This window comes from Chiloscyllium plagiosum, unplaced genomic scaffold (genome assembly GCF_037043375.1).
Source record: "Chiloscyllium plagiosum isolate Xiang-an unplaced genomic scaffold, Cpla_swu_hap1 HiC_scaffold_5, whole genome shotgun sequence".
Taxonomy (NCBI): Eukaryota; Metazoa; Chordata; class Chondrichthyes; order Orectolobiformes; family Hemiscylliidae; genus Chiloscyllium; species Chiloscyllium plagiosum.
This window is the reverse complement of record NW_028270143.1, coordinates 46,690,078-46,716,580: the sequence shown is the minus strand read 5'-3', so window position 1 is coordinate 46,716,580 and position 26,503 is coordinate 46,690,078. Positions and strand designations below refer to the sequence as shown.

General features: G+C 41.0%; 2 protein-coding genes across 3 annotated transcripts in view; one reads left to right on the top strand and one right to left on the bottom strand.

The window, feature by feature from the left end:
- pdk4 (pyruvate dehydrogenase kinase, isozyme 4) overlaps positions 1 to 26,503 on the bottom strand; it is a 77,746-nt gene that overhangs the window by 9,084 nt on the left and 42,159 nt on the right. The window contains exons 6-9 of one of the 2 annotated variants that reach the window (XM_087987135.1): positions 24,852 to 24,929; positions 10,486 to 10,562; positions 8,583 to 8,681; positions 5,434 to 5,544 (exon numbers count right to left, since the gene is read on the bottom strand). In XM_087987135.1, the coding sequence (XP_087843261.1) occupies positions 5,434 to 5,544; positions 8,583 to 8,681; positions 10,486 to 10,562; positions 24,852 to 24,929 (365 nt within the window). The remainder of the gene's footprint in view (positions 1 to 5,433; positions 5,545 to 8,582; positions 8,682 to 10,485; positions 10,563 to 24,851; positions 24,930 to 26,503) is intronic. The other variant, XM_087987136.1, reaches the window with a different exon arrangement.
- asb4 (ankyrin repeat and SOCS box containing 4) overlaps positions 1 to 26,503 on the top strand; it is a 139,909-nt gene that overhangs the window by 83,973 nt on the left and 29,433 nt on the right. The window lies entirely within an intron of this gene.

Below are 26,503 nucleotides of genomic sequence, written 5' to 3'. Positions count from 1 at the left end.
TCTCATCTCACATAATATGCACCTTGCCACTTGGCTTATCAGATCCTTGAATTTATAAATAAAGGCATAGAGTGTAAAAGCAAGGAAGTGATGCTACACCTCTACAAATCATTAGTCAGACCATATTTGGAGGTTTGCGTTCAGTTCTGGGTATCTTATTTAAGGAACATTGTTAGGCCCTGGAGAGAACGCAGAGGAGATTTATTAGAATGATACGAGCAATGACTGTTTTAGATACAGAAAGGATTAGAGAAATTGGGCTTATTCCCCTTGGAGCAAAGAAGGTTAAGAGGTGATCCTATTGAGGTGTTCAAAATTATGAATAATTTTCACAGAGTAAAGAAGGATATTCTGTTTCCACTAGTTGGTGTGTCAGTAACTAGGGTTCTCAATTACAAATTGGCCAGCAACACAGCTAGGAGGGAGATGAGCAGAAACTTATTTACTTGGAAAGTTGTTAGGATTTGAATTGCACTGCCTGGGAGAGTGCTGGAAGCAGATTCCACAGGAGGCTTCAAAAGAGAGCGAGATGTATGTTTGAAAGTGATTAATTTAAAGGCTTATGGAGATAGGGCAAGAGAGTGGGACTAGCTGGATAGCTCTTTCAGGAGCCGGTACAACATGAGTTGATTGCCCTCCTCCATACATAAATTTCTATGATTGTTCTAACTTTGCTTCAAATTTCTGACACTTCAACACACCTATATCACTTGCTTTTTTTCCTCAGTTAAGGTTCACCCTTATATCTCTGACAAGTTGAAAATGCCCAACTAATAACGGTCATTGAAAAAGATGGAAAATGTGAGTTGTCTTATAGATAATAAGTGGCGAAGTAGAAAGTACACTGACAAGAAAGTTTAAGTACACATGTGCTATGAGTTATGTTAAACTGTGGGGTTATGATTTCTTTTTTTTCCTCAGTACAAAAGCAACATTGTTTAAACAGAAAATGCCTTAAAGACTTGAATGGTCACTGAATAAGAGTTAATAGTTTAAAAAAAGTGTTAAGTGCAAGAAGTATTGAAAAGTTTTCAGTAGCTTATTAGTACTTGAAAATAAAGTGGCATATAATTTTTAAAAATCCTGGAAATAAAGAAAACTACTACACATAAAAGAACCCACCAAAAATACAAAAATACAAAAATGTCAGCGTGGAATTTCTGGCCCGCATTGCTGATCTCAACTTTTCTTGATAATTTTTAAACTAACTCCATCAAAACTCCATCAAAAATGTCTTGGGTGTTCACATAGTCTGCTTACAGTAAAACTATCAATAATACTCAGAAAACAACTGCAGCTTACAACTGATAGATAAAAAGATGCATTCTTAGATTCACATAGAATGCCTTCATTCAGTTTTTTTTAGATTCATACTTAGAGACCTTTACAATCAGAGAAAAGTGATAGGGATTTGAAAACACAAACAAGGAACGATTACCATATATAGACCAGTTCGTCACACTGTGCTGCCAATGGCAGAAAGACTCTGCACCTCAAAGAACTTTTTTGGAATACAGCTACAAACTAAACAGCAAGGAACAGATCAAAGGATAAATCAGCCTCAGAAAAGGTGAAGTGGCTTTTTACAGTTCACCACATTTCAGGAGTATTCTCATGACCTGTAAAAAACTGATACACTGTTTGGCCAGCATGTTAAAACTGCTTCTGGGTTCTGTAGAAAGGTCACTGGACCCAAAAGGGTTAACTCTGATTTCTCTCCGCAGATGCTGCCCCAGATCTACTGAGTTTTTTCAACAATTTCTGTTTGGTTTCTGATTTCCAGCGTTCATAGTTCTTTTGTTTTTCTTCCATTAAAAAAACACTAGTACTCAGTGTAGCAACATCCAGGTGCACTCAACAGGAGTACACTGTACTAAGTTTTGTCAGTGGAGCACAGAGACCGATGGCCAAACTGTTTCGCACAATGTTGAAGCTGTTTTGCAATGGCACTGCAGGTCACGCAAGAGCACTCTGGAGCCAGTGATCAGCTCTCCAGTTTCTAAAGCATCATCCCCACTTACCAACTCAGAGAATTAACATACAAAGGTTTCTTAGGAATACAAGTTATGTTGAAATGTGCTTTCATGAAACAATTTTTAGAACTATTCTATAACTTAATGCATACATTTCTGCACATACAAATATATAGAAATGCTAAAGCTGAAGTATTTTCCACCACTGAACATATAAACTATAAAAAGAAAACAAAATACTGATGGGATTAAAATAAATTAATTAAATAGCTCTTTCAAAGAGCTGGCATATAGATGATGGGCCAAATGGTCTCCTTCTATACTGCATTATTCTATAATAATGCCTTGGACATACTCATTTTATAATAATTTACTTGATACTTTCCTATTTCCTTAAATTAAGTTTGTTTGTTTAGTTTTGCATCAAATAATTTTTCTCCCCTTTATGCCAGGAGCCAAGCTAAGTTCAAACTCATTTTAACATTGACCTACATATTTTCTTGAATGTAAATGTTTCAATTTCTTACAAAAGTATTGTTTTCCTGACTCACACTCTCTTTGATGGCCAGCGATCTAGGAGCAATAGATTACAAAATTTTCCTTATAATGCTTTGCCATTCCTGAGAAGCTCAGATTACATCTGACACCACCTCCATAATAACTATTTTACCATCAATTGAACATGTTTTGCTTTTAGACCTCCAACGTTACATGGTTTCCACCATACTTAGCTTCTATAATGGCCTCCGTAGGAAAATCCAACATGAATCCCACAGACTTCACATGGCTTTGATCCTTGTTTTCTATCTCTCAAAGCCTATGTACTTTACCTAAGTCTAGTAATCTTCTTCTTATTTGGTATGGGAAAGTTACAGACTTGGGAGTTTGGAAATGACTTGCTTTGCATGGTTGTCTGATGTTGAATAAATCTTAAATCAGAATATTTATCGGGTTCCACAAAGATTAGTACTGGGACCGGAACTGTTTTCAATACATGTAGGTGACTTGGAGGAAGAATGCGAATGTACTGTAGCCAAATTTGCAGACAACACAAAAACAGGTGGCAGGCAGGTTTGTGCAAAGGATACAGTACACACAGAGATATTGTTATGTTAAGTGGGCAAAAAGTTGACAATGGAATATAATGTGGAATTGTTCATTTTGGAAGGGAGAACAAAAGAACAGAATATTATTTCAATGGAGAAAGCTACAACAAAAATGAACTTGGGGGCAGTTGTGCTTGAAACACAGAAAGCTAGCACATAGGTGCAGCAGGCAATCAGGAAGGCTCATGGAACGTTTACCCTTATTTCAAGAGAATTGCAGTGTAAGAGTGGGGACGACTCACTGCAACTGTACAAGGTGCTGGCGAGGCCACATTTGCAGTACTGTTAGCAATTTTGGTCCACTTACTTAGGGGAAGATTTTATCTTATTGCAAGCAGTTCTGAGAGAATTCACAAGAATGATCCCTGATGTGGAGGGATTAAGCAGGTTGAGACTCTACTCACTGGAGTTTAAAAGAATGAGAGATGATCTCATTGAAACATACAGGATTCCTAAGGGGCTTGACAGGTAAATGCTGAGAAGGCACTTTTGCTCATGGGAGAGTCCAGGGGCATTCGACATTGTCTCTGAATAAAAGGGTGCCAGTTAAGACTGAGATGAGGAGGAATTTTTCCTCTCAGAGTTGTAGAACTCCTTGCCACAAACAGCTGTTGGAACCAATTTCTTGTGTTTATTTAAGGCTGAAATAGATAAATTATTGATCAGTCAGGGAATTAAGGGTTATGGGGAAAATGTAAGAAAATTTATATGAGGACTGTTGGATCAGCCATGATATGGCTGAACGGCACAGCAGGCTCAAGGGCCGAACATTTTATATCTGTTCCTAATTCTTATTCTTATCATATTCTATGTGCTGATATGTGCAATTTGAAATACGTGCATATTAATGGAACAAAGAATTAAATGAGTGCACAGTGCATTGAATGATAACAGAACTGGGTCATCCACAACTGAAGACTGGCATTCAATATTCAGGCATAAAATGGGTAAGGCTAAGAAGACTGGGGGCATCTATATATTGAAAAATGTGGTGCTGGAAAAACACAGCAGGCCAGGCAGCATCCGAGGAGCAGGAGAATCGACGTTTCGGACATAAGCCCTTCTTCAGGAATGAGGCTGGTGTGCCAAGCAGGCTGAGATAAAGGGTAGGAGGGAGGGAATTTCGGGGAGGGGCGCTAGGAATTCGATAGGTGGAAGGAGGTGAGGGTGAGGGTGATAGGCCGGAGACGGGGTGGGGGCGGAGAGGTCGGGAAGAAGATTGCAGGTCAAAAGGGCGGTGCTGAATCCGGGGGTTGGAACTGAGATAAGGTGGGAGGAGGGGAAATGAGGAAATGGAGAAATCTACATTCATCACGTGTGATTGGAGGGTTCCTAGGTGGAAGATGAAGCGCTCTTCCTCCAGGCATCGTGTTGCCATGATCTGGCAATGGAGGAAGCCAAGGAACTGCATGTCCTTGGCGAAGTGGGAGGGGGAGTTAAAGAGTTCAGCCACGGGGCGGTTGGGTTGGTTGGTGCGGGTGTCCCAGAGGTGTTCCCTGAAACGATCTGCAAGTAGACGGCATGTCTCCCCAATGTAGAGGAGACCACATCGGGTGCAACGAATACAGTAAATGATGTGTGTGGAGGTGCAGGTGAATTTGCAACGGATATGGAAGGATCCATTGGGGCCTTGGAGGTGAGGGGGGAGGTGTGGGCGCAAGTTTTGCACTTCTTGCGGTTGCAGGGGAAGGTGCCGGGAGTGGAGGTGAGGTTGGTGGGGGGTGTGGACCTGACGGGGGAGTCGTGGAGGGAGTGGTCTCTCCGGAATGCTGATAGGGGTGGGGAGGGAAATTTATCCCTGGTAGTGGGGTCTGTTTGGAGGTGGCGGAAATGACAGTGGATGGTACGATGTATCCGGAGGTTGGTGGGGTGGAAGGTGAGGACCAGTGGGGTTCTGTCCTGGTGGCGATTGGAGGGGCGGGGTTCAAGGGCGGAGGTGCGGGAAGTGGAGGAGATGCAGTGGAGAGCATCGTCAACCACGTCGGAGGGGAAATTGCAGTCTTTGACGAAGAAGGCCATTTGGGTTGTTCGGTAGTGGAATTGGTCCTCCTGGGAGCAGATGCGGCGGAGGCGAAGGAATTGGGAATACGGGATGGCATTTTTATAGGGGGCAGGGTGGGAGGAGGTGTAATCTAGTTAGCTGTGAGAGTCGGTCGGTTTGTAGTAAATGTCTGTGTTGAGGTCTAGGAAGGGGAGGGAGAAGTCTGAGACAGTCCAGGTAAATTTGAGGTCGGGGTCACAGGCTCCAGTCAACATCAACATTTTAAGGAAACAAGGAGAAAACTTTATGAGGGATGTGGAAGACAAAACCAGCAATGCAGATTTATATGTAATTATATATAAGGATTACTTACCAGAGGAGCTGTTTGGAGATTCTGTACTACTGGCTTGGGAGCTGTGGAATACATGTAACTGAACAGTCGATCAATTTTACGGAGAGGGACGCCACCACCCCTGTCAGAAATCTAAAAGCAAAGGTAATTTTGATCATCATAACTGCTGGTTCCATAAGAAAACCCAGAAGCAAGAATAAAAAACAAAGTACTAAAATCTATTTTTCCTTAATTGGAATACAAGTCAAAAGTATATTCTGCCAAATACACTCACAAGAATGGGGATTAGGAAGGCCATTTAGCCTATTGATTATTGTATTCAGAGATCCCAATCACACCCTTCATAACATCCAACTGCCTCATAAATGATTCAAGGGTACTTTCTAGACCGGATTATTTGTGTTTATTCCATACATTGATCACTGTACCTGGGTTAAAGAAAAGATTATGATACAACCTTATATGAGCCTTACTGAATACTTTAAGAGACTCAAATTTGCTTCCACCACTGGTTCCCCTTTATTTGTCATACTTGTTATCTCTTCAAAGAATCCTAATCAATTTTCCAGGCATGATTTCTCCTTGATGAAGCCATGTTGATTCTGTCTGATTATATTATGACTTAATACTATATCTTAATACTTAAGATCCTGAAGTGATTTGACAAGGTGGAGGCTAAGAAGACTTTTCCCTTGTGGGGATGTCTAGAACTAGGAGACATGGTTTAATCATTAGGGGCCTTTCAATCAAAACCGAAATAAGGAGAACTTATTTTCGCTCAGAGGGCTGTTAGTCTGTAGAATGATTGTCCCCAGAGACCAGTGCAAGTTTTGCCACTGAGTGCATTCAAGGCTGAGTTAGATAAATTTTTGATTGACAAAGGAGTCATGGGTTATAGGACACAGATGGTAGAGTGAAATTGAGGCCAGAATCAGATCAACCATGATTTCATCAAATGGTAGAGCAGGCTTCAGGGGCCAAATTATCTTCTCCTCCTCCCAACTTTATATATTCAAAGACTTCAATCTATTTATTTTAAAACTGTTAAGACCTTTGCGAGAAAAGAATGAATTTTGAAGAAAATGCAATGAACAATTGTGCTGTAATACCATATACTGGATTTGAAATGATTATAAAATTATATTCTCCTCTAGTTTAAATCTGTGTCTGCTAGCCTTGTTCTATTTGTGCCATTTAAAGTAAGGTGAAGATTATATTTTTCTTTACTATTTGTAATATGTACCTCTAGACAGCTACTATTCAGACACAATCCATGAATGCTACTCTACATTGGTTTCCATTAAGTTTCACCTGCAATTGTTCTGCTTACTTGATTATTTACTCCATCTTGCACTGTAACTCCTTAGTTGCTTCAGTCAATTTCAATTCCCTCCCTAGTGTCATCAGAAATTTTCTGAATCTAAGTCAAAAAAGTAAATTAGAAATACTGTTAAGCCCTGACTAAATGCTCATTCAGGAGAAAGTGAGGACTACAGATGTTGAAGATCAGAGTCGAAGATTATGGTGCTGGAAAAGCACAGCTGGTCAGGCAGCATCCAAGGAGCAGGAGAATCAATGTTTCGAGCATAAGCTCTTCATCAGGAATGAGGTTTGTGGCCCAAGGGCACTGAGAGCTAAATGGGAGGGGGGTGGGGCTGGGAGGGGGATTGTGGGGGTGGGGGAAGATAACTTGAAATGTAATAGGCAGATGAAGGTGGAGGTGAAGGTGATAGGTCGGAGCGGAGGGTGGAGCAGATATGTGGGAAGGAAGATCGACAGTTCAAGAGGGTGGTGCCAAGTTGGAAGGTTGGATCTGGGATAAGGTGGCAGGCAGGGAAATGAGGGAACTGGTGAAATTCACATTGATCCCGTGTGGTTGGAGGGTCCCAAGGTGGAAGATGAGGCATCCTTCCTTCAGGAGTTGGGTGGCTAGAGTTTGGCGGTGGAGGAAGCCCAAGACTTGCATGTCTTTGACAGAATAAGGGGGGGAGGGGGGGGCAGTTAAGGTGTTTGGCCAGGGTGGTGGGGTTGTTTGGTGCATGTGTCCCAGAGATGTTCTCTGAAACGTTCCGCAAATTGGCACCCTGTTTCCCCAATGTAGAGGAGACCACATCGAGAGCCACAGACACAGTAGATGAGGTGTGTGGAAGAACAGGTAAATCTCTGTCAGATGTGGAAGGATCCTACGGGGCTTTGGACAGAGGTGAGGGTGGAGATGCGGGCACAGGTCTTGCACTTCTTGTGTTGCAAGGGAAGGTGTCAGGAATGGAGGGTGGGTTAGGTGAGCATGGACCTAACAACGGAGTCACAGAGGGAATGGTCTTTCCAGAACACAAATAGGGATGGGGAGGGAAATATATCCCTGGTGGTGTGATCTGTTTGTAGGTAGCAGAAATGGCAAAGGATGATGCGATGTATCCAGCGGTTGGTGGGGTGAAATGTGAGGACCGGGGGGATTATGTCCTTGTTGTTATTGGAGTGGTGGGGTTCAATGGGCAGAGGTGTGGGAAGTGGAGGAGCACCGTCAACCACATGGGAGGAGAAATTGCGGTCTTTCAAGAAGAAGGCAATCTGGGATGTTCTGTGGTGGAATTGGTCTTCCTAGGAGCAGATGCAGCAGAGGCAAAGGAATTAGAAATAAGGGATAGTATTTTTACAGGAGGTTGGGTGGGAGTTGATGTAGTCCAGGTAGCTATGGGAGTCAGTGGGTTTGCAGTAGGTGTCTGTGTTGAGTCAGTCACCTGAAATGGAGATGGAGAGGTCCAGGAAGGTGAGGGAGGTGTCTGAGATGGTCCAGGTGAACTTGAGATCGGGGTGGATGGTGTTCATGATGTTGATGAACTGTTCATCCATCCCACTCAGTACTTCCCTTTTACTATTGATTTAAGGAATAAGGGACAATAAAGTTGGCAGGTACCAATGACTGCTGTCATGCCAATTTTGAATAAAAGCTTCATAGCAGCCTTTTTCTATTTACTTGTGTCTAATGTGTTGAATTATTTGCCATAATTAGTTTTGCTGTTGAACAAATCTGTTCTATCAGCTGTTTCAGCATTGTGATTAATGTCATCCATCTGTGGGGATACTTTTTAAATCAATCTCAAACTATTATCTCTTATAATAACATTAATCAGGTCTCTTTGATACTGTCTGAGCTGAATTAAACTTACTTTAATGGTAAGGTCTTCGTTTCCTAAAGCAACCATTACTTTAATAGGAGGGAGAGTAGTACTGGATTCATTATTCTCCACTGTAGCTCGCATTGCATTCTGAAATAGAACAGAAAACCAGACGCACAGCTTATAAAAATATTATATATTTGTTGGGTAATTTTCTGATTACACATATTTTCTAATCAAATTTCTGATAAGATTATCGCTCATTGTTGTCATTGTTCTCATCGCTCCCAGTTCAGATAAAAACCACAATGGTTGATAGTATCCACAATCTATAAAATTTAATTCTATAAAACCTATATTCAACAAGATTTTCTTCTTGCCAGATTAACTAGCCCCTAAGTGCTCATACATTTCCAATTAGTGGCCATTTCTATTTGAGAACATTCTTTAAAGTGGTTTTTGGTAAGATTTTCATAGCTGATGTGAATGAATTCCACACAAAAACAGAAAAACTAATCAATATTTCTTAACTACCAGGAATACTATACTAAATGTAAAAAGCATTTGAAATTCAAAGTTTGTGAGAAGATTTGTAGCTCGGGTGCTCGTTGTTGTGGTTCTGTTCGCTGAGCTGGGAATTTGTGTTGGAGACGTTTCGTCCCCTGTCAGATATGTGGATGACACCTTTGTAATCATTAAAAACACAGAAATAGAAAACACACACCGGATCATCAACGCCACACTCACAGGAATCAAATTCACTAGAGAGGAAGAAAAGGACAACCAATTCCCATTTCTAGGCGCGATGGTACAGAGAACACCGAACGGAGAATTCACCACAAAGGTATACAGGAAAGACTACACACACAGACCAAGTCCTTAACTACGAGAGCAACCACCCCAACGCACACAAAAGAAGTTGCATCAAGACACTGTTCAAAAGGGCCACAACACACTGCAGCACACCTGAACTGCAAAAAGAGGAAGAAGAACACCGCTACAATGTATTCGCCAAAAACGGATACCCCTGCAATTTCATCAACAGATGCCTAAGGGAAAGACAACGGAATGAGGACATGCCACAACCCAAAGGACTAGCCACGTTACCATACATCAAGAACATTTCTGAACTGACAGCCAGACTACTGCGACCACTAGGAATCATAACAGCTCACAAACCAACAGCCACTCTCAGACAACAACTCACCAGGACAAAGGACCCGATACCCAACATGGGCAAAACCAACGTAGTGTACAAAATCCCATGCAAGGACTGTACAAGACACTACATAGGACAAACAGGAAGACAGCTAACGATCCGCATCCATGAACACCAATTAGCCACGAAACGACACGACCAGCTATCCTTTGTAGCCACACACACAGATGACAAGCAACATGAGTTCGACTGGGAGAACATTACTATTATAGGACAAGCCAAACAGAGTACAGCCAGGAAATTTCTAGAGGCATGGCACTCATCCACAGATTCTATCAACAAACACATCGACCTGGACCCAATATACCGGCCACTGCAACGGACAGCTGGAACAGACAACCGGAAGTGGCAGAGACAAACCACTATAAATGCCGGAGGAAACAACACAGAAGCGCTTCACAGGAAGCTCCCAAGCACTGAGGATGTCACCTAGACAGGGGACGAAACATCTGCAACACAAATTCCCAGCTCGGCGAACAGAACCACAACAAGCATTTGAAATGTCTCAAAACTGCAGCAACATGAATTTCAAATTACAGAATTGAAGGGCATTCCCCATTCTCACTCTGCACAGCCATTTTAGATTTCAATTGTGACCACAGCATTATATTTCACTGAATTTTATTCATCAAACTCATGGCTAAACAACAGTACTAGACCTCTATGATTCTATAAACCACTGCCATGTTTCACACTTATCGTTACAGTAGACAGCAGCAGGTTGCCAATTCTTACCTTAAAAAGTTCAAAAAGCATGTGGTACAAATGGGAAGGAACATAGACAATTTGAATCGGGTGCCCTCGGGTTTTTCCTTTGGAAGAGAAGGGAAGAAAAATGTTTTGTTCTGCTCTACTTAAAAATTATTTCCATAATGTCAAGGTAAACAAATAGCAATGTTAACTGTGCTGCTAATTTGGTCACAGGCTTAATCACCTCCACTAAAAATCTCAGTGTTCAAAATTCACATATCATATTCAAAATAACAAGTTGGCTTTAGTAGATCTCTTAATTATAGAGCTTGATTAGAAAATACACACACAATTTTAGTTATAATTTACAGGGGAAGCAAGACAAATCAAATCTTTAACTTAAAAAGTTCTTAAATTCTAGTCATAATTTTGGTTTCGTGTAGGCTACATACACATTTCTAAAGCATAAACAGATTTTCAAATTAAGTTTTCTTATATATTTATATTAATCATGCATCTGTGGGTTCAATCCCAAATCAAAACATGAGACCATATACAAGGCGGATGTTTCAATGAAATACTGAACTTCTATTTGTTGAATACAGTAATCAAATGCCCTGATCCTTGTTCAGATGTTTGCATGAAATTTTTTAAAACAAAACTCGAATCATTCCTGTAGTTTAAACAACGGACCTATCTCAACCAACACAACTGCAACAGATTTAGTTCGGCATTCTGCTCACCATCCTGTATGCAGATTATGTTTCCGTATAAATTGTTGTGAAAGGGATTAAGACCCTGGAGCAACTTTGTGGGTGATGCCACAGAGCTATATATTATGGGTGTGAAATCCACAAATGGGTGGAGTCAGGACACTCTGGGAAAAGCTCACAATGAGACACACTTGAATATGTGACTCTGTGCAAATGGATTTGAATACTCAAAGAGCATTGATTAATTATTATCTCATGTAACTATTGGTCAAGGTCTGGTATGTATTGACTATGTATAGTAGTAGTAGTAAGTATGAGAGTATAATAAATGGTGCTACTTTCAAATATGAACTTAACGACAGTTCTTGACTTTGCCTTCTTCAAAACCAATCTGTCAGGAACTAATTGTGCCTCCCACACTCAAATACAAATCATTCATGTATACAACAAACAGCAGGGGTCCCATGCCAGGCCCTGTGGAACACCTTTTGAAACATCTTTCCATTCGCAACAGCAACCACTGACCATTACCTTTGAGTTTCCTGGTACTAAGCCAACTTTGGATCTAATTCAATGCATTACCCTTTATCTCATCAGCTTTTATTTTTTTTTAACCTGTCTGCCATGCCTTCTAAAATTCATGTAGACAACACCCACTACACTATCCCCATCGATAATCCTTGTCACTTCCTCAAAGAATTTAATTGAATTTGTAAGGCATAACCTCCCCTTAACAAAGCCATGCTGACTAACCCTTACTATACCATGTCTTTCTCAGTGACAGTTTATTCAATTTTACAGGACTGATTCTAACAATTTGCCCAAACTAAAGTAAGACTAACTGACCAAAATTGTTTAGTATTTCACTTATACCCTTTTCAAACAATGGAACCACATTTGCATTCTTCCTGTCCTCCAGCACCTCACCTATATCCAGTGAATGTGTTTAGGATGCCACCCACTGAACTGAAGAAGTGTCATATAACTTGAAACTTTAACTCTGTTTCTTTCTTCACAGAAGCTACCAGACCTGCTGAGTTTCTCCAGCACTTGCTGTTTTTACTTGAGATAGCCACCTCATCCGCTTAAAACAAAATGCAGATAGATGCCCCCAATGTTGAAATTCGCCTCAAAGGATTTCAGGCCCAGTGCTTCTATATAAATCTCACCAAGCCCTCTCAGATTCCAAACTAAGTTTATATTTACTTTTCTCGGTAGTATCTACATAATGTGTGCACTAAGCATTAAAACACTGGAGAGAGAAAAGCATACTTATTGCCTCAGGCTAACAAGAATCATCAAGTATTGCAGGCAAAAAAAGCACCGTCTTTCCTCTCAGTTCTGAATTCCCATATTGTCACCAAATTCCCCATCTTTGTGCTATATTTACATTGTTATTTTAAAAATTAAGTGCAATCAATCAGCAGATAGTTTTTGAAGTATGATTTTGTGAAGCTAAGCTGCACTGAAATACTAAAGAGATCCAATATTTTGAGTTCCTAAGAATGACTTAAGAGAAAAGCACTTATGGTTGAGTTTTTGGGGTTTAATGGAAACAAGGAAGAGGGTTCAGAGTGCCATTGTGGTATTGATGAAAGACAAGGACTCATCATGAGAAATGCTGGAACAACAGGGAAAAATTGGGTGTCATCCATTAGGTAATTTAAAGCACAAACCTGTTCATAGTGATTGAATAGACTGGAGCAAATAGAGGAAAATTATGTCAAAATTGGTTCGGAAAAATGTGAAACAATAAAAGGTCAATATTCTCTTCAGGAAAGTTAGCACTTTTCCATCAGAATGGTAGACAGATTGTGAACAGCAGTCACAGAAGTTACAGGAGAAAGCACCAGGGTGGTTGCTGAATGGGCAGGCAGATAGTAGTTAGTGTCTTTTGATTATTTCTCCATTTACCTGTTGGAAACAATTTTACAATACATGCCACCTCAGGAGCCTCCCCAACCAGTTGCTCAATTATCAGGAAATCACTGGACAGCACACTATATTCTGATGATTAACTTTAATGTGTGCACCATTTTTTGATATGGTTGCAGTGTAGTCAAGGGTCACCATCAAAAGAGTGCACTGATAAAAAATCAGCCTTGTAATTTTATATTATAGAATATCAGGACCACTGCAGTGCTACTGCTAGGCATAATGTACAATTGTGGGAAATATCACCCTGCAGACATAGGAGATTTTCATTTCTTTAGCAGACATGATTATAATTTCACAACTGCAATGAGTTATGTGTGGTAGCCTCAAAGGTTAAAACCTATTAAGAACTGTAAAATCTCATTTTGACACGATCACCTTCCACACTCATTTCAGAGGTTCATTTCAACTGTTCAAATTCTTGTTTCGAAGGCAGCTATAAACTGGGAGTTACTGTTTCTGCCTTCCTTCGTAAATAATAAAAATACACATTACTAAATGTGTTTACGCAGGTTTTCTTAATCAGGATTGAGGAAAATGTATCCTTGCTTCTCACTGCAATTACACATTAATATTATAACTCAGTACATAAAATTTGCAAATAGATAGAAGGCAGATCAAAATGCTATTATTCTGCAGAATACCACAAATGAGTTTAACTGTCTGTATATAGGACCATGAGAGGTAAAAGGAGTGGAGCATTGAGCCCGTCCAGTCTGCTTCACCATTCAATGAGATTGATAATTTTGTCTTTAAACATTCACAAGGTGTGGGCATCACCGGCTAGGTCAGCATTTATTTCTCATTCCTAATTGTCTATAAAGCAGTTAAGGGTCAAACACAATTAAAAATCTGTCTCTCTCAGCTTTAAATACTAAATGACCCCGCCTCCAAAGCTTTCTGCAAAGAATTAAAAATATTCACTACCCTCTGAGAGAAGAAATTCCTTTCCATCTCTGTTTTATATCTCAACTAATTTATACAATATTGATCTTGATGAAAGAACTGAGGGCATTCTGGCTAAATTTGCAGACGATACAAAGGTAGGTGGAGGGACAGGTAACATTGAGTAGGCTAGGAGGCTGCAGTAGGATTTGGACAGGTTAGGTGAGTGAGCAAAGAAGTGGCAAATGGAGTATAACATGGGAAAGTGTGAGGTCATGCACTTTGGTAGGAAGAATAGAGGCACAGATTATTTTCTAAACGGGGATAAAATTTAAAAAATCTGAATTGCATAGGGACTCCTAAGGTAAACTTGCAGGTTGAGTCTGTAGTTAGAAACGCAATTACAATGTTGGCATTTATTTTGCGAGGACTAGAATATAAAAGCAGGATGTACTTCTGAGGCTTTAAAAGGCTCTGTAAAGACCACATTGAGAGTATTGTGAGCAATTTTGGGCCCCATACTTCAGGAAGGATGCACAAGCCCTGAAGTGAGTCCAGAGCAGGTTCATGAGAATGAAATCAGGAATGAAAAGCTTAACATATAGGAACGTTTGAGGACTCTGGGTCTATACTCAATGGAGTTTAGAGGATGAGGGGGGATCTAATTGAAAATTACAGAATACTAAATGGCCTAAACAGAGTGGATGATGGGAAGATGTTTCCATTATTAGGAGAGACTAGGAGCCGAGGGCACAGCCTTAGAATAAAGGGAAGACCCTTTAGAACGGAGATGAGGATAAACTACTTCAGCCAGAGAGTGGGTGAATCTATGGAATTCATTGCCAAAGAAGGCTGTGGAGGCCAGATCATTGAGTATATTTAAGATAGAGATAGATAGGTTCTTGATTGTCAAGGGGATCAAAGGTTAGGGGGAGGAAGCAGGAGAATGGGGTTGAGAAACTTTCCAGTATCTGCAGTCCTCACTTTCTCCTCGAAGATTTTAACCTATTGCGAATCCTCTTACAAGGATGCCTTCCTTGAAGAAGCTCTCTTCCTCCCTCTACAAGGATTTCAGTGAGTCCCTCCCTACCTTTTATCTTAGCCTGCTGGACACACTTTCCTCATTCCTGAAGAAGGGCTTATGCCCGAAACGTCGATTCTCCTGTTTCTTGGATGCTGCCTGACCTGCTGCGCTTTTCCAGCAACACATTTTCAACAATTGAGAAACTTATTAGTCATGATTGAATGGCAGAGCAGACTCAATGGGCCAAATGGCCTAATCTCTGCTCTGATATCTTATGGTCTTATGATCTAAGATTATGCCCTCTCCCACAAGGGGAAACAACTTTTCCACATCTACCCTATTATGTCACCTAAGAATTTTATGTGTAACAATAAGGTCATCTTTCATTCTTCTAAACTGCAATGGTTACAGGCCCAACTTATTCAACCTATTCTCATGAGAAGGGATCAGCATATGAACCTTCTCCAAACTGCCTCCAATACCAATATTATCTTGCCTTAGATAAGGACTCAAAAACTGTTCACGCTATTTCTAATGTGGTCTGACAAGTGCCTTGTATTGTTTTAGCAAAATCACCCTATATTTTTACTTTATTCCCTTTGACATGAAGGCCAACATTTCATTTTCCTCCCCATACCTGAACAATATTGAAATTAACAGCAATGACTTAAAAAGAGACTAATGTTTGTAAAAGGCATTACAGGTTGCTATCGGAGGTGAAGGTGATCACTTCATCAACTGTCAATGTAAATTTATTGATGCTCAGTGCCAAATGCAATAAAAGTTGAATGATTGATCTGGAATAGAAAGGAAGTCAGAATGCAGCAGGCAATGTATTGTGCTGGTCACACAGTTAGCACAACACATTCACCAAATTGGTGTACATGCTGAGGGTGAAGAATGAACAGCATTGCTTTATGGTTTTTGTCATTACCCTACCAGTGAGAGGCAACAGCGGATTGCCAATGCTTGTCAGTGTACACGGCTGCCTTTTAAAGATGGCCTGGATGGAGGTGGTGCTGGTTTTCATCAAAAATCTTGTGAGTGGTGTGTCATTCTGGGAACTGTGCATGGTAAGGTGCACCGAGAATCAGATATAAGGGATGTCATAGCGAAGGGGTAGGTAGTTAGTGAGGATGTTTGATTAGGTACACCTTGAGGGGTTTTGTTGAGAGAATCCCTCCTAAAAATCTGACACGTGGTTAGCCAATAAAATGTAAGATTCAACCGAATGAAACTATTTTACCCAATGGCCCTGTTTCAGTTGCAGAAGCAACTGTTACAATACAATGGCTTTAAGAGGTGTATTTTGCCCTGGCCTTGGTTTTGAAGAGAGGTTTTGAACCATAGTTAGGGAGCTGTGTGGTCCAAGCCAATAAAGTAAACAGCTTATGAGGCCTTGGGTTTTTTTTAAATGTCAGAACAACAGAAGCAGGATGAATGGATGGAGCCAGGTTCCCACAGATCCAGAGTTTTCATTTAACTTTCAGCAGTTGCTGGGGTTTGAAGCTTGTTGTGGAAACTGCTGCATCTCTCCCTCTATTTCAGCTAAAAGCTTGGGGTCTCTTCCGGCTGCCAGAATTGCATGTGAGATGATCTGTTTTGCTGATTTTGCCTTTGCCAAGAATGTGTTTATTGGATGTTACTATATTGGAACAGTTATTGCTTAGAGGCTAAATAAATTTTCCAATAGAGTTAAAATTATACTGATTCTTCTTTTTTTGGTTTGTATTTTAACTGGAGTTAAGAATACAGTATGTTTTGCTTAAAGCCAAATCAAATTCCACCTGAAGTACAGCACCTTACACTTGCCTTTAAATAAGATAAAAGTTAGGGTCTAGACTATCTCCTTGATATAGTTGCAGGGGGTTTGATGTGGTCCGTAACACAAGACAATGTAAAAGTTATGCATATAAACTCACAGGGTGATTGTCCTATTCAAAATCGTTAGGGGAGGACACAAGACTGTTTTGTCAGGTGTATCGTGCCTTAAGGAGCACTTTGTGGTGCTATCTACTCTAAAAGTGGCCTGGACCATTAGTGTGGAACCCTATATGACACGACAGAAGTAGCCTGGGAAAGATCTAACAGAAACTCAACTTCAATTTAAAGAAGCTGTTGATCTATCTCTGTAAAGTAAGACTTATAAGATATTTTCATTCTCCACCCAGTGTTAACATGGGGGCCAGTTGGCAAGACAGATAGCATGTGAGTAAGATTTGTGCCAGCAGCATCGTGTCTGATCCTTGTTCAGGATGAGGCGGACTTAAAATCTATCAAGAGCAGTTTGAGGTATAGAAGATGCAGTCGCCAAATTTAGATTATTATGGTTATCCAGAGGCAATGATACAAAGTGGAAAGAAAAGCCATTGCTTAAAATAATTATACCATAATTGTATATTATTGCTGCATTAGTCATCCATTAATTCAGTGGACCTAAGTTAATGTCCAACCATGGCAGATGGTGAAATTTGAATTTTTAATAAATCTGGAAGTAAAAGTGTGATAATGATGATGAAACCACTGTTAATTATTGCTTGCTTTAAGGAAGGATATCTGTCAAACTTGCATGGTCTGGCCAAATTGAGACTCCAGACCTACAGCAATGCGGTTGACTCTTAAATAACTTCTGAAAATGGCATCTAACCGCTGAATTTTTTTTTTAAATTCTGAAATTGGACAGCTCATCTGGCATCAAATTAGGACCAGAAATGGCAAAGGCAAATTCAACCCTGTCAACTCTGCAAAGTCCTCCTTACTAACACTTGGGGGCTATTGTGAAAATTGAGGGAGCCATTTAACAGACTTAATCAAGTATCAATCTGACATTGTGATACTCATGGAATCATACTTTACAGCTAACTGTTCCAGACAACGCTATCACTATCGCGGGGCATGACTTGTCCCAATGGCAGTGCAGACCCATAAAGCTGGCAGCACAGTAGAATACAGTCAGAAGGGAGTTACCCTGGAGTTCTCAATATTGATTCTGCATCCCATGTTGTTTTGTGGCATCAGGTCAAATACAGACAAGGAAACCACCTGCTGATTACCATGTTCCAACCCTCCTTTAGCTGATGAATCGGACATATTCCATGTTGAACATCACTTGGAGGAAGCGGGAAGGGTGGAAAGCGTGCAGAATGTGCTCTGGGTGGGGAAATTCAACATCCATCAGCAAGACAAACTCAGCAGCAAAACCATAGACAGGTTGGTTGAGTAATTAAGGACATAATTACAAGACTGGATTTGCAGCAGGTGGTGAGGGAAGTAAGAAGAGGGAAAAATCTACTTGAACATGTTTTCATCAATCTGCCTGCTCCAGATGTATCTGTCTAGTACATAATGACAACCACACAGTCCTTGTGGAGACATAATCCCATGTTCACATTGAGGACACCCTCAATCATATTGTCATAGCATTGTAGAAGTCTACAACAAAGAAAAAGGTCCTTTGGTGTATTGAGACTGCACAAGTCAAAAGCAATCAATTCGCTATTCTAAAACTATTTTCCAGCATTTAGGTCATATCTTTGTATGCCTTGATATCGCTTGTATATATCTAAATACCTCTTAAATATTATGGGGTTATCTGCCACTACCATCTATCCAGGCACTGAGGTTCCCGTATCCAGCCCATATCCCTCCAAACCCTTTCTTTTCATATACTCATCCAGATACCTTTTAAATGTTGCAACTGTACGAGTCTTCACCACTTCCTCTGGCAGTTTATTCCATATATGCACCACCCTCTGTGTGAAAAAGTTGCCCCATAGGTCCCTTTTATATCTTTCCCCTCTTACCCTAAACCTATGCCCTCTAGTTCTGGTCTCCCCCACTCCAGGGAAAAGACCTTGTCTGTTTACCCTATCCATGCCCATCATGATTTTATAAACCTCTATAAGATCACCCCTCAGCCTCTGACACTCCAAGCAAAACAGCCCCAGCCTATTCAACCTCTCCCTGTAGCTCAAATCCGCCAATGCCGGCAACATGCTTGTAAATCTTTTCTGAACCCTTTCAAGTTTCACAACATCCTTCCAATAGGAAGGAGACCAGAATTGCACGCAATATTCCAACAGTGGCCTAACCAATATCATGTACAGCCGCAACATGACCCCTCACCTCCTGTACTCAATACTCTGACCAATAAAAGAAAACATACCAAATACCCTCTTCACGATCCTATCTACCTACTATTCTATTTTCAAGGAGCTATGAACCTGCTCTCCAAGGTCTTTTTGTTCAGCAACACTTGCTAGGTTGAGTAGATTAGGATTGTTTTCATTGGAAAGAAGGAGGTTGAGGGGGGACCTGATTGAGGCCTACAAAATAATGAAAGGTATAGACAGGGTGGATAGCAAGAAACTTTTTCTCACAGTGGAGGACTCAATACTAGGGGTCACAAGTTCAAAGTGAGAGGGGAAATGTTTAAGGGAGTTATACATGAAAAGTTCTTTATGCAGAGGGTAGTTGGTGCCTGGAAAATGTTGCCAGCAGACGTAGTAGGGGCAGGAACGAAGCGTCATTTAAGATGTATCTAGACAGATACATGAATGGGTGGGGAGCAGAGGGATACAGATCCTTAGAAAACAGACAACACGTTTAGATAAAGGATCTGGGTCAGCACAGGCCTGGAGGGCCGAAGGGCCTGTTCCTGTGTTCTAATGTTCTTTGTTCTTATGCACATCATAATTTTATACCTGTGAATCATGTCCCCACGCAATCTCCTCTGCTCCAGGGAAAACAACCCTGGTCTATGCAATCTCTCTTCATAACAAACTCTCCAGCCCAAGCAATATCCTGGTAAATCTCTTCTGCGCCATCTCCACTCCTCCTATAATGTGGATCCTAGAACTACAAACAACACTAGCCATGGCCTAATCAACTTTTATACAGTTCCAACAATACCTCCCTGCTCTTAAAGTCTATGCCTCGACAAATAAAAGAAAGTAGCTTAAATGTCTTCTTAGCCACTTTATCTACCTATCCTGTTATCTTTAGTGACTGGTGGACCTGCACATCAAGGTCCCTTTGATCTTTTTGCTTCCCAGGGTCCTACTGTTCATCAGGTATTCTCTTGCCTTGTTTGTCCTACCCAAGTGCATCATCTCACACTCGTCCAGATGGAATTCTACTTTCCACTGATCAGCCTATATAACTAGCCCATTTATATCTGTGGCTAGACTTTAAGCGGATCTAGCAACTCAAGACAGGGAAGTGAATGTACTACAGCCAGATTTGTAGAGGACACAAAAATAGATGGGAAGGCAAGTGGTAAGAATAACAGAAAATCTGCTGAAGGATATAGACAGATTAAGCGTATGGGTAACCACTTGGCAGGTGGAAAATAATGTGAGAAAATGTGACCTTTTTATATTTCGCAGGAAGAACAGAAGGGGTGAGCGTTATTTAAATTTAGACAGATTGCAGAAAACCACAGCCCATGGGGATTTAGGTGTCCTTGCTCACTCAGCAGGTCATAAAGGCAAATGGACTACTGGTCTTTATTTCAAAGAGAATAGCATCTAAAAATAAAGGGCTCACTAAAATTATACAAGGCACTCATGAGACTATAGCTGGAATTTGTGAACAGTTTTGGTCCCCTTAGAAAGATGTACTGGCATTGGAGGCTTTCCAGAGAAAGTTCACTTGGTTGATCCTGAGTAATGAGGAGGAAGTTTCTTCTGAGGAAAAGTTGAATATATCGGGCCTGTACTCATTGGAGTTTAGAAACATATACAATTCCTCGGGGGCTGACAAGAGATTGTTTTCCCTCGTGAAAGAGCTAAGGACCAGCATATACATAATCAAACATTATCTCAGAGTATGCGGTTGCCCATTTAAGACAGAAATGAGGAGAAAGTCCATCTCTTAGAGGGCAGTGAATGTGCAAAATCCTTTACTGCAAAGGGCTGCAGATACGGAGTCATTAAGTATATTCAAGACCAAGACTGACAGATTGTTAATCAGTAAGTTAATCAAGAATAATGGGGAAATGGCAAAAACGTGGAGTTGAGGATTATGATGTCAGCCATGGCAGAGTAGGCTTGATGGGCCGAATAGCCTTCTGCCTATGTGATCTTATCTCTGAACAGCACCTATTCCATCCATAATGATATTGTGCTAAAGAGTAAGCCAGAGGCCAAGAATCCTATAGCAAGTACCCTATCTCTTGACTGCCTAAAGTTTGTCCACCATCTACAAAGCATAAGGCAAAACTGTGATGGAATACACCTCGTTCCCTGGAATCTTGATACCCAGGATAAAGCAGCCCAATTGGTTGGCACAAGTATTCTCTCACTTTACCACCAACATAAAGTAACCCCCAGTGGTGTATACCATCTGCAAGAAACCACCATTTGGACAAACCCAGCAAAGATGGCGGCACAGCGGTATACAGTTGGGAGGGAGTTGCCCTGGGGACTCCTCAATATGACTGTGGACCCATGAAGTCTCATGGCTTCAGGTTAAACATGGACTAGGAAGCTTCCTGCTGATTACCATGTACCATCCACACTTGTCTGTTGAATCAATATATCTATGGAGAAGGCTCTGAGGATGCAAAGGGTGCAAACGTACTCTTGGTAGAAGATTTTAATGATCAACACCAAGGGTGGCTCGGCAGCAGCGCTACTGATCATGCTCGTCAGATCCTAAAGGACATAGCTGCTAAACTAGTGTGGAGATGGTGAGGGAACCAAGAGGGAAAAACATACGTGACCTCACCCTAATGAAACTGTCCGCTGCAGATGCATCCATACATGACAGTATCGATAACAGTGACCAGTATACAATTCTTGTGGACGAAGTCCCATCTTCACATTGAGAATACCCTCCATCATGTTGTGAGGCACAATCACTGTGCTAAATGCGATAGACTTTGGGCAGCTTTAGCAACCCAAGACTGGGCATCAATGAGGCACTGTGGGCCATTAACAGCAGCAAAGTTGTATTCCAACACAATCTGCAACCTCATGGCCCATCATATTCTCACTCAACCATTAACATCAAATTAACATCAGGGGATCAACTCTGGTTCAATGGAAAGTAAAGAGTGGGGCATGCCAGGAGCAGTACCCAAGAATACCTAAAAATGAGGTGTCAACCTGGTGAAACTACCAAATAGGATTACTTGCAGGCCCAACAGCATAAGCATCAAGTGATAGACTGAGATAAGTGATCCCACAACCAATAGATCAGATCTAAGCTTTGTAGTCCTGTCAGATCCTGTCATGAATGGTGGTGGACAGTTAAACAACTCACAGAGACAGAGGCTTCACAAAAATCCCCATCCTCAATATGGAAGAGTCCAGCACATCAGTGCAAAAGATAAGGTTAAAACATTCGTAGCAATCTTTAGCCAGAAACACCAAGTGGATGACACAATGGTCACTAGCATTTCAGATAATGATTTTGATTCTTTATTCACTCCATGTGATACCAAGAACTGTTGGAGACACTGAATACTGAAAAGGCTAAGGGCCCTGACAACATTCCAGCAAAAGTAGTGAAGAATTATGCTCCAGAATCTGCCGCTCCCCTGGCCAAGCTATTCTAGTCCTGTTACAATACTGGCATCTATCCAACAATGTGGAAAGTAGCCCAGGCATGTCCTGTAACACAAAGCAGGGCAAACCCAACCCGGCCAACTACCACCCCATTAGTTCACTCCTGATTATCAGTAAAGTGATGGAAGGTGTTTATCAACAGTGTAGCACATCAAGTAGCACATGCTCAGTGACACCCATTTGGGTTCTGCCAGGGCCACTCAGCTCCTAACCTCATTACAGCCATGGTTCAAACATAGACAAAAGACCTGTTTTCAAGGGGTGAGGGGAGAGGAATTGCTGTTAGCATCAAGGTCACATTTGACCAAGTGTGGCATCAGGAGCCATGGCAAAGCTGGAGTCATTGGGAATTGGGGGAAAAATCTCCACTGGTTGAAATATTACTTGCCTCTTGACAGCCCAAGCCTGGGTATTGTCCAGATCTTCTTACATTTGAACATAGACTGTTTCAGTATCTGAGAAATTGTGAATGGTGCTGAGCATTGTACAATCAAAGGTGAAGTCGTACCTGGCACATAGGAGGACGACATTGTTGGAGGTCAGTCAGTTCCGTTACAGAACATTGCTGCAGGAATTCCTCAGCATAGTGTCCTAGACTACTTTATCAATGACCTTTTCTCTAGAAGTGAGGATGTTCGCCCCTGATTGCACAATGTTCAGCACCATTCGCAATTCCTCAGATACAGAACTAGTCCATGTTCAAATGCAACAAGATCTGGACAATATCCAGGCTTGGGCTGTCAGTAGGCAAGTAACATTTGCATCACACAAATGTCAGGCAATTACCATCCCCAGTAAGAAACAATCAAACCACCACCCCTTGATATCAATGGAGTTATCGTCACTGAATTTCCCACTATCAACATCCTGAGAGTTACCATTGACCAGAACCTCAACTGGACTCACCTGGAAATGGGTCTGGGTGGGTTACTCTTCAGAGGGTCGGTGTGGACTGGTTGGGCCGACGGGCCTGTTTCCACACTGTAGGTAATCTAATCATATAAATACAGTGGCTTTAAGAGCAGGTCAGAGATTAGCAATACTGCAGTGAGTAATTCAACTCTGATTCCCCAAAGCCTGTCCATCATCAAAGCAGAAGTCAGGAGTATGATGGACAGGAGTATGATGTACCCAATTGGGTGCAGCAGTAATAACATTTAAGAAACTTGATGCCACTCAGGCAAAGAAGCCCACTTGATTGGCACTGCATGTACAAGCATCCATTCTCTCCACTACCAATGCTCTGTAGCAGCATTATGTACAATCTACAAGACCCACTATGGAAATTCACCAAGGCTACTCAGATAGCACCTTCCAAACTCATGTCGAAGGATAAGGGCAGCTAATACTTGGGAACACCACCACTTTCAAGTGGCTCTACAAGCCATTCATCATTCAGACTTGGAAATATATCACCATTCCTTGACTGCTGCTTGGTCTAAATCCTAGAATTCCCTCACTAAGGACATTATGGATAGCATGTGGACTACAACAGTGCGAGAAGGTAGCCCACCACCACCTTCTCAAGGACAACTAGGAATGGACAATAAATGCTAACCAGCCATCGATGTCCACATCCCACAAATGAATCAAAAAAAGATACACTACAGAAATTCACCAAGACTCCTGAAGACAACTTTCTAAATCCACAACTGCAGACATCCCGATGGACAAGGTCAGCAGATTCATGGAAACACCACCACCTGCAAGTTCACTGCCTAGCCACTCAACATCTTGACTTAAAAATGTGACAATTTTTTCACTGTTGCTGGGTTAAAATCGTGGAACTCCCTTGCTAGCAGCGCGATGATGCAACAACACAAAATGGACCGCAGCAGTTCAAGTAGGCAGCTCACCATCTTTTCAAAGGCATTAAATGCTAATCCAGCAGCAACACCCACATTCAATGAATAAACAAAAACAAACCTTTCAATCCAGAAATCTGAATTCACTAGTTGTTTGGAATTTGATCATCAGATCCCACAGCTCTCAGATCTACCACTCACAATGTTGCAATCATTCATTTTAGTAGCAGATTAGGGAGAGAAGGGATTAAGACAGAAAAATATAATAAAGGCTGTGATGTGGATAGGTAGATTTTAAAGACAATGCCTCCTGGAATTTAGAGTGGTGGTGAGGACACAGGTAAGAGGCAGCATTAATCCTGGAAATGAAGGGATCTGTATTTCTCTATCCTTGAGGATGATCCTGGAATAGGAGTACAAACTGACTATCTTGAGAGCAATACAAAAATGAAACAGGAAGACGACAACTGTAACTTACCATTGAATTGATTAATTAGCACCTCAGGAGAAGTCAAATAATATTGATCACAAAGCACTTTTGCACTTTCACAGGCATCTGTGAAACAACCAAACATAAGATCGTGTCACCTTCGACTTGATGAACTCTTAAAATCAGAACTAAGCTTACACTATAGATTTGGAATCCTTTATACAATAAAAAAATCAACACTATGAATATTGAAGCTTCAAAATACACATTCAGTATTACATTTCTCCTGAAGGATTAGGGTATGATTTTCAGATTGAACAGATTATTTTGTGTACTATTATTTACTTTACTTTCTTTATTTCATTTGGTTAAAGATCAACATTAGAAAATCATTGAGCTACAACAAACAGAATGGCTTTTGAAAACTTTCTAGTATATCTACAGTATAGCAGAAGACAGACAGCCCATTAGAATGACCCTGGAAAAACACAGCAAGTCAGGCAGCGTCAGGAGGTGGAGAAGTCAACGTTTCGACCTGACTCCACCACCTGATACTGCCTGGCTTGCTGTGTTTTTCCAGCCTCCTGCTTGTCTACCTTGGATTCCAACATCTGCAGGCTTTTTTTGTCTCTAACTAGTTAGAATCACCCTTACCTTCCAGTTGCTTGCAATTTCAATATCTTACTCTCATGCCAACATTTTATTATAGGCCTGCTGCAATATTCCAATGACGCTTAACTCAAGCTGGAGGAACAGCACCTCATTTTCCACAGGCATTTTTCAGCCTTCAGGATTCAGCATTGAATTCAGCAAAGCATGAACACTGTCCTTCAATGTGATAACCATATTTCCCCCATCCCCTCTCCCACTGTGTTTTGTTTATATCTTGTTGGCAAGAGCTGATCTATTTTGTCCTGTGCAAATCTACCATTCACATATACTCTACATCTCAGTATCTCCTTTACCACCATTAGCTCTCCCTTTCCTCTGGACACCCTCACCATGTTTCACTCGCATTACCTCTTTTGTCAGCAGCATTATAAAGATAATTTTCCAGGTCTCTTAACCGCCAAAGAAGAGTTTTTGGATTCAAATACTGTTTCTACCTCCAGAAATGTTGCCAGACCTACTGAGTTGCTCCAGCATTTTCTGTTTTTATTTCAGATTTCCAATATTCACAGTATTCTGCTTTTATTATCCAAGGTCTGGATGTGAATGCAAACAAACACAAGTGACAATATGTCGACTCAGTCTCATGCAGTGCTTTAATCCTGGTGAAGCCTGAGATAAAAAGTTTTATGTTAAATCTGAATGGAACAATGCAAAATATAGAATCTAGCTCGGAAAGAAATCATTTGCCATTTCAATCAGGATGTTGGCAGTGGAGGTGAGTTAAAACATTCTGAAAATTAGTGGCATGGAGAAAGATATGGGGACAGAATTTTCTCAGGCACTGAACAAGATGGTCAGAAGTCACATGACACCAAGTTATCGTCCAAGTGGTTTATTTGTAATCACAAGTTTTCAAAGCGCTGCTCCTTCATCAGATGAAGTGAACGACATGAGCATTGGCGAGAGAGTTGGGAAAATACTCCAAGAATGGAAAAATGAGAATTTTGACATTGAGAATAAAATGCCTAATTGTCCACATATAGTTTTATAACTAGCTAAGAATCTCACTAGTGAGTAATGAAGGTCCT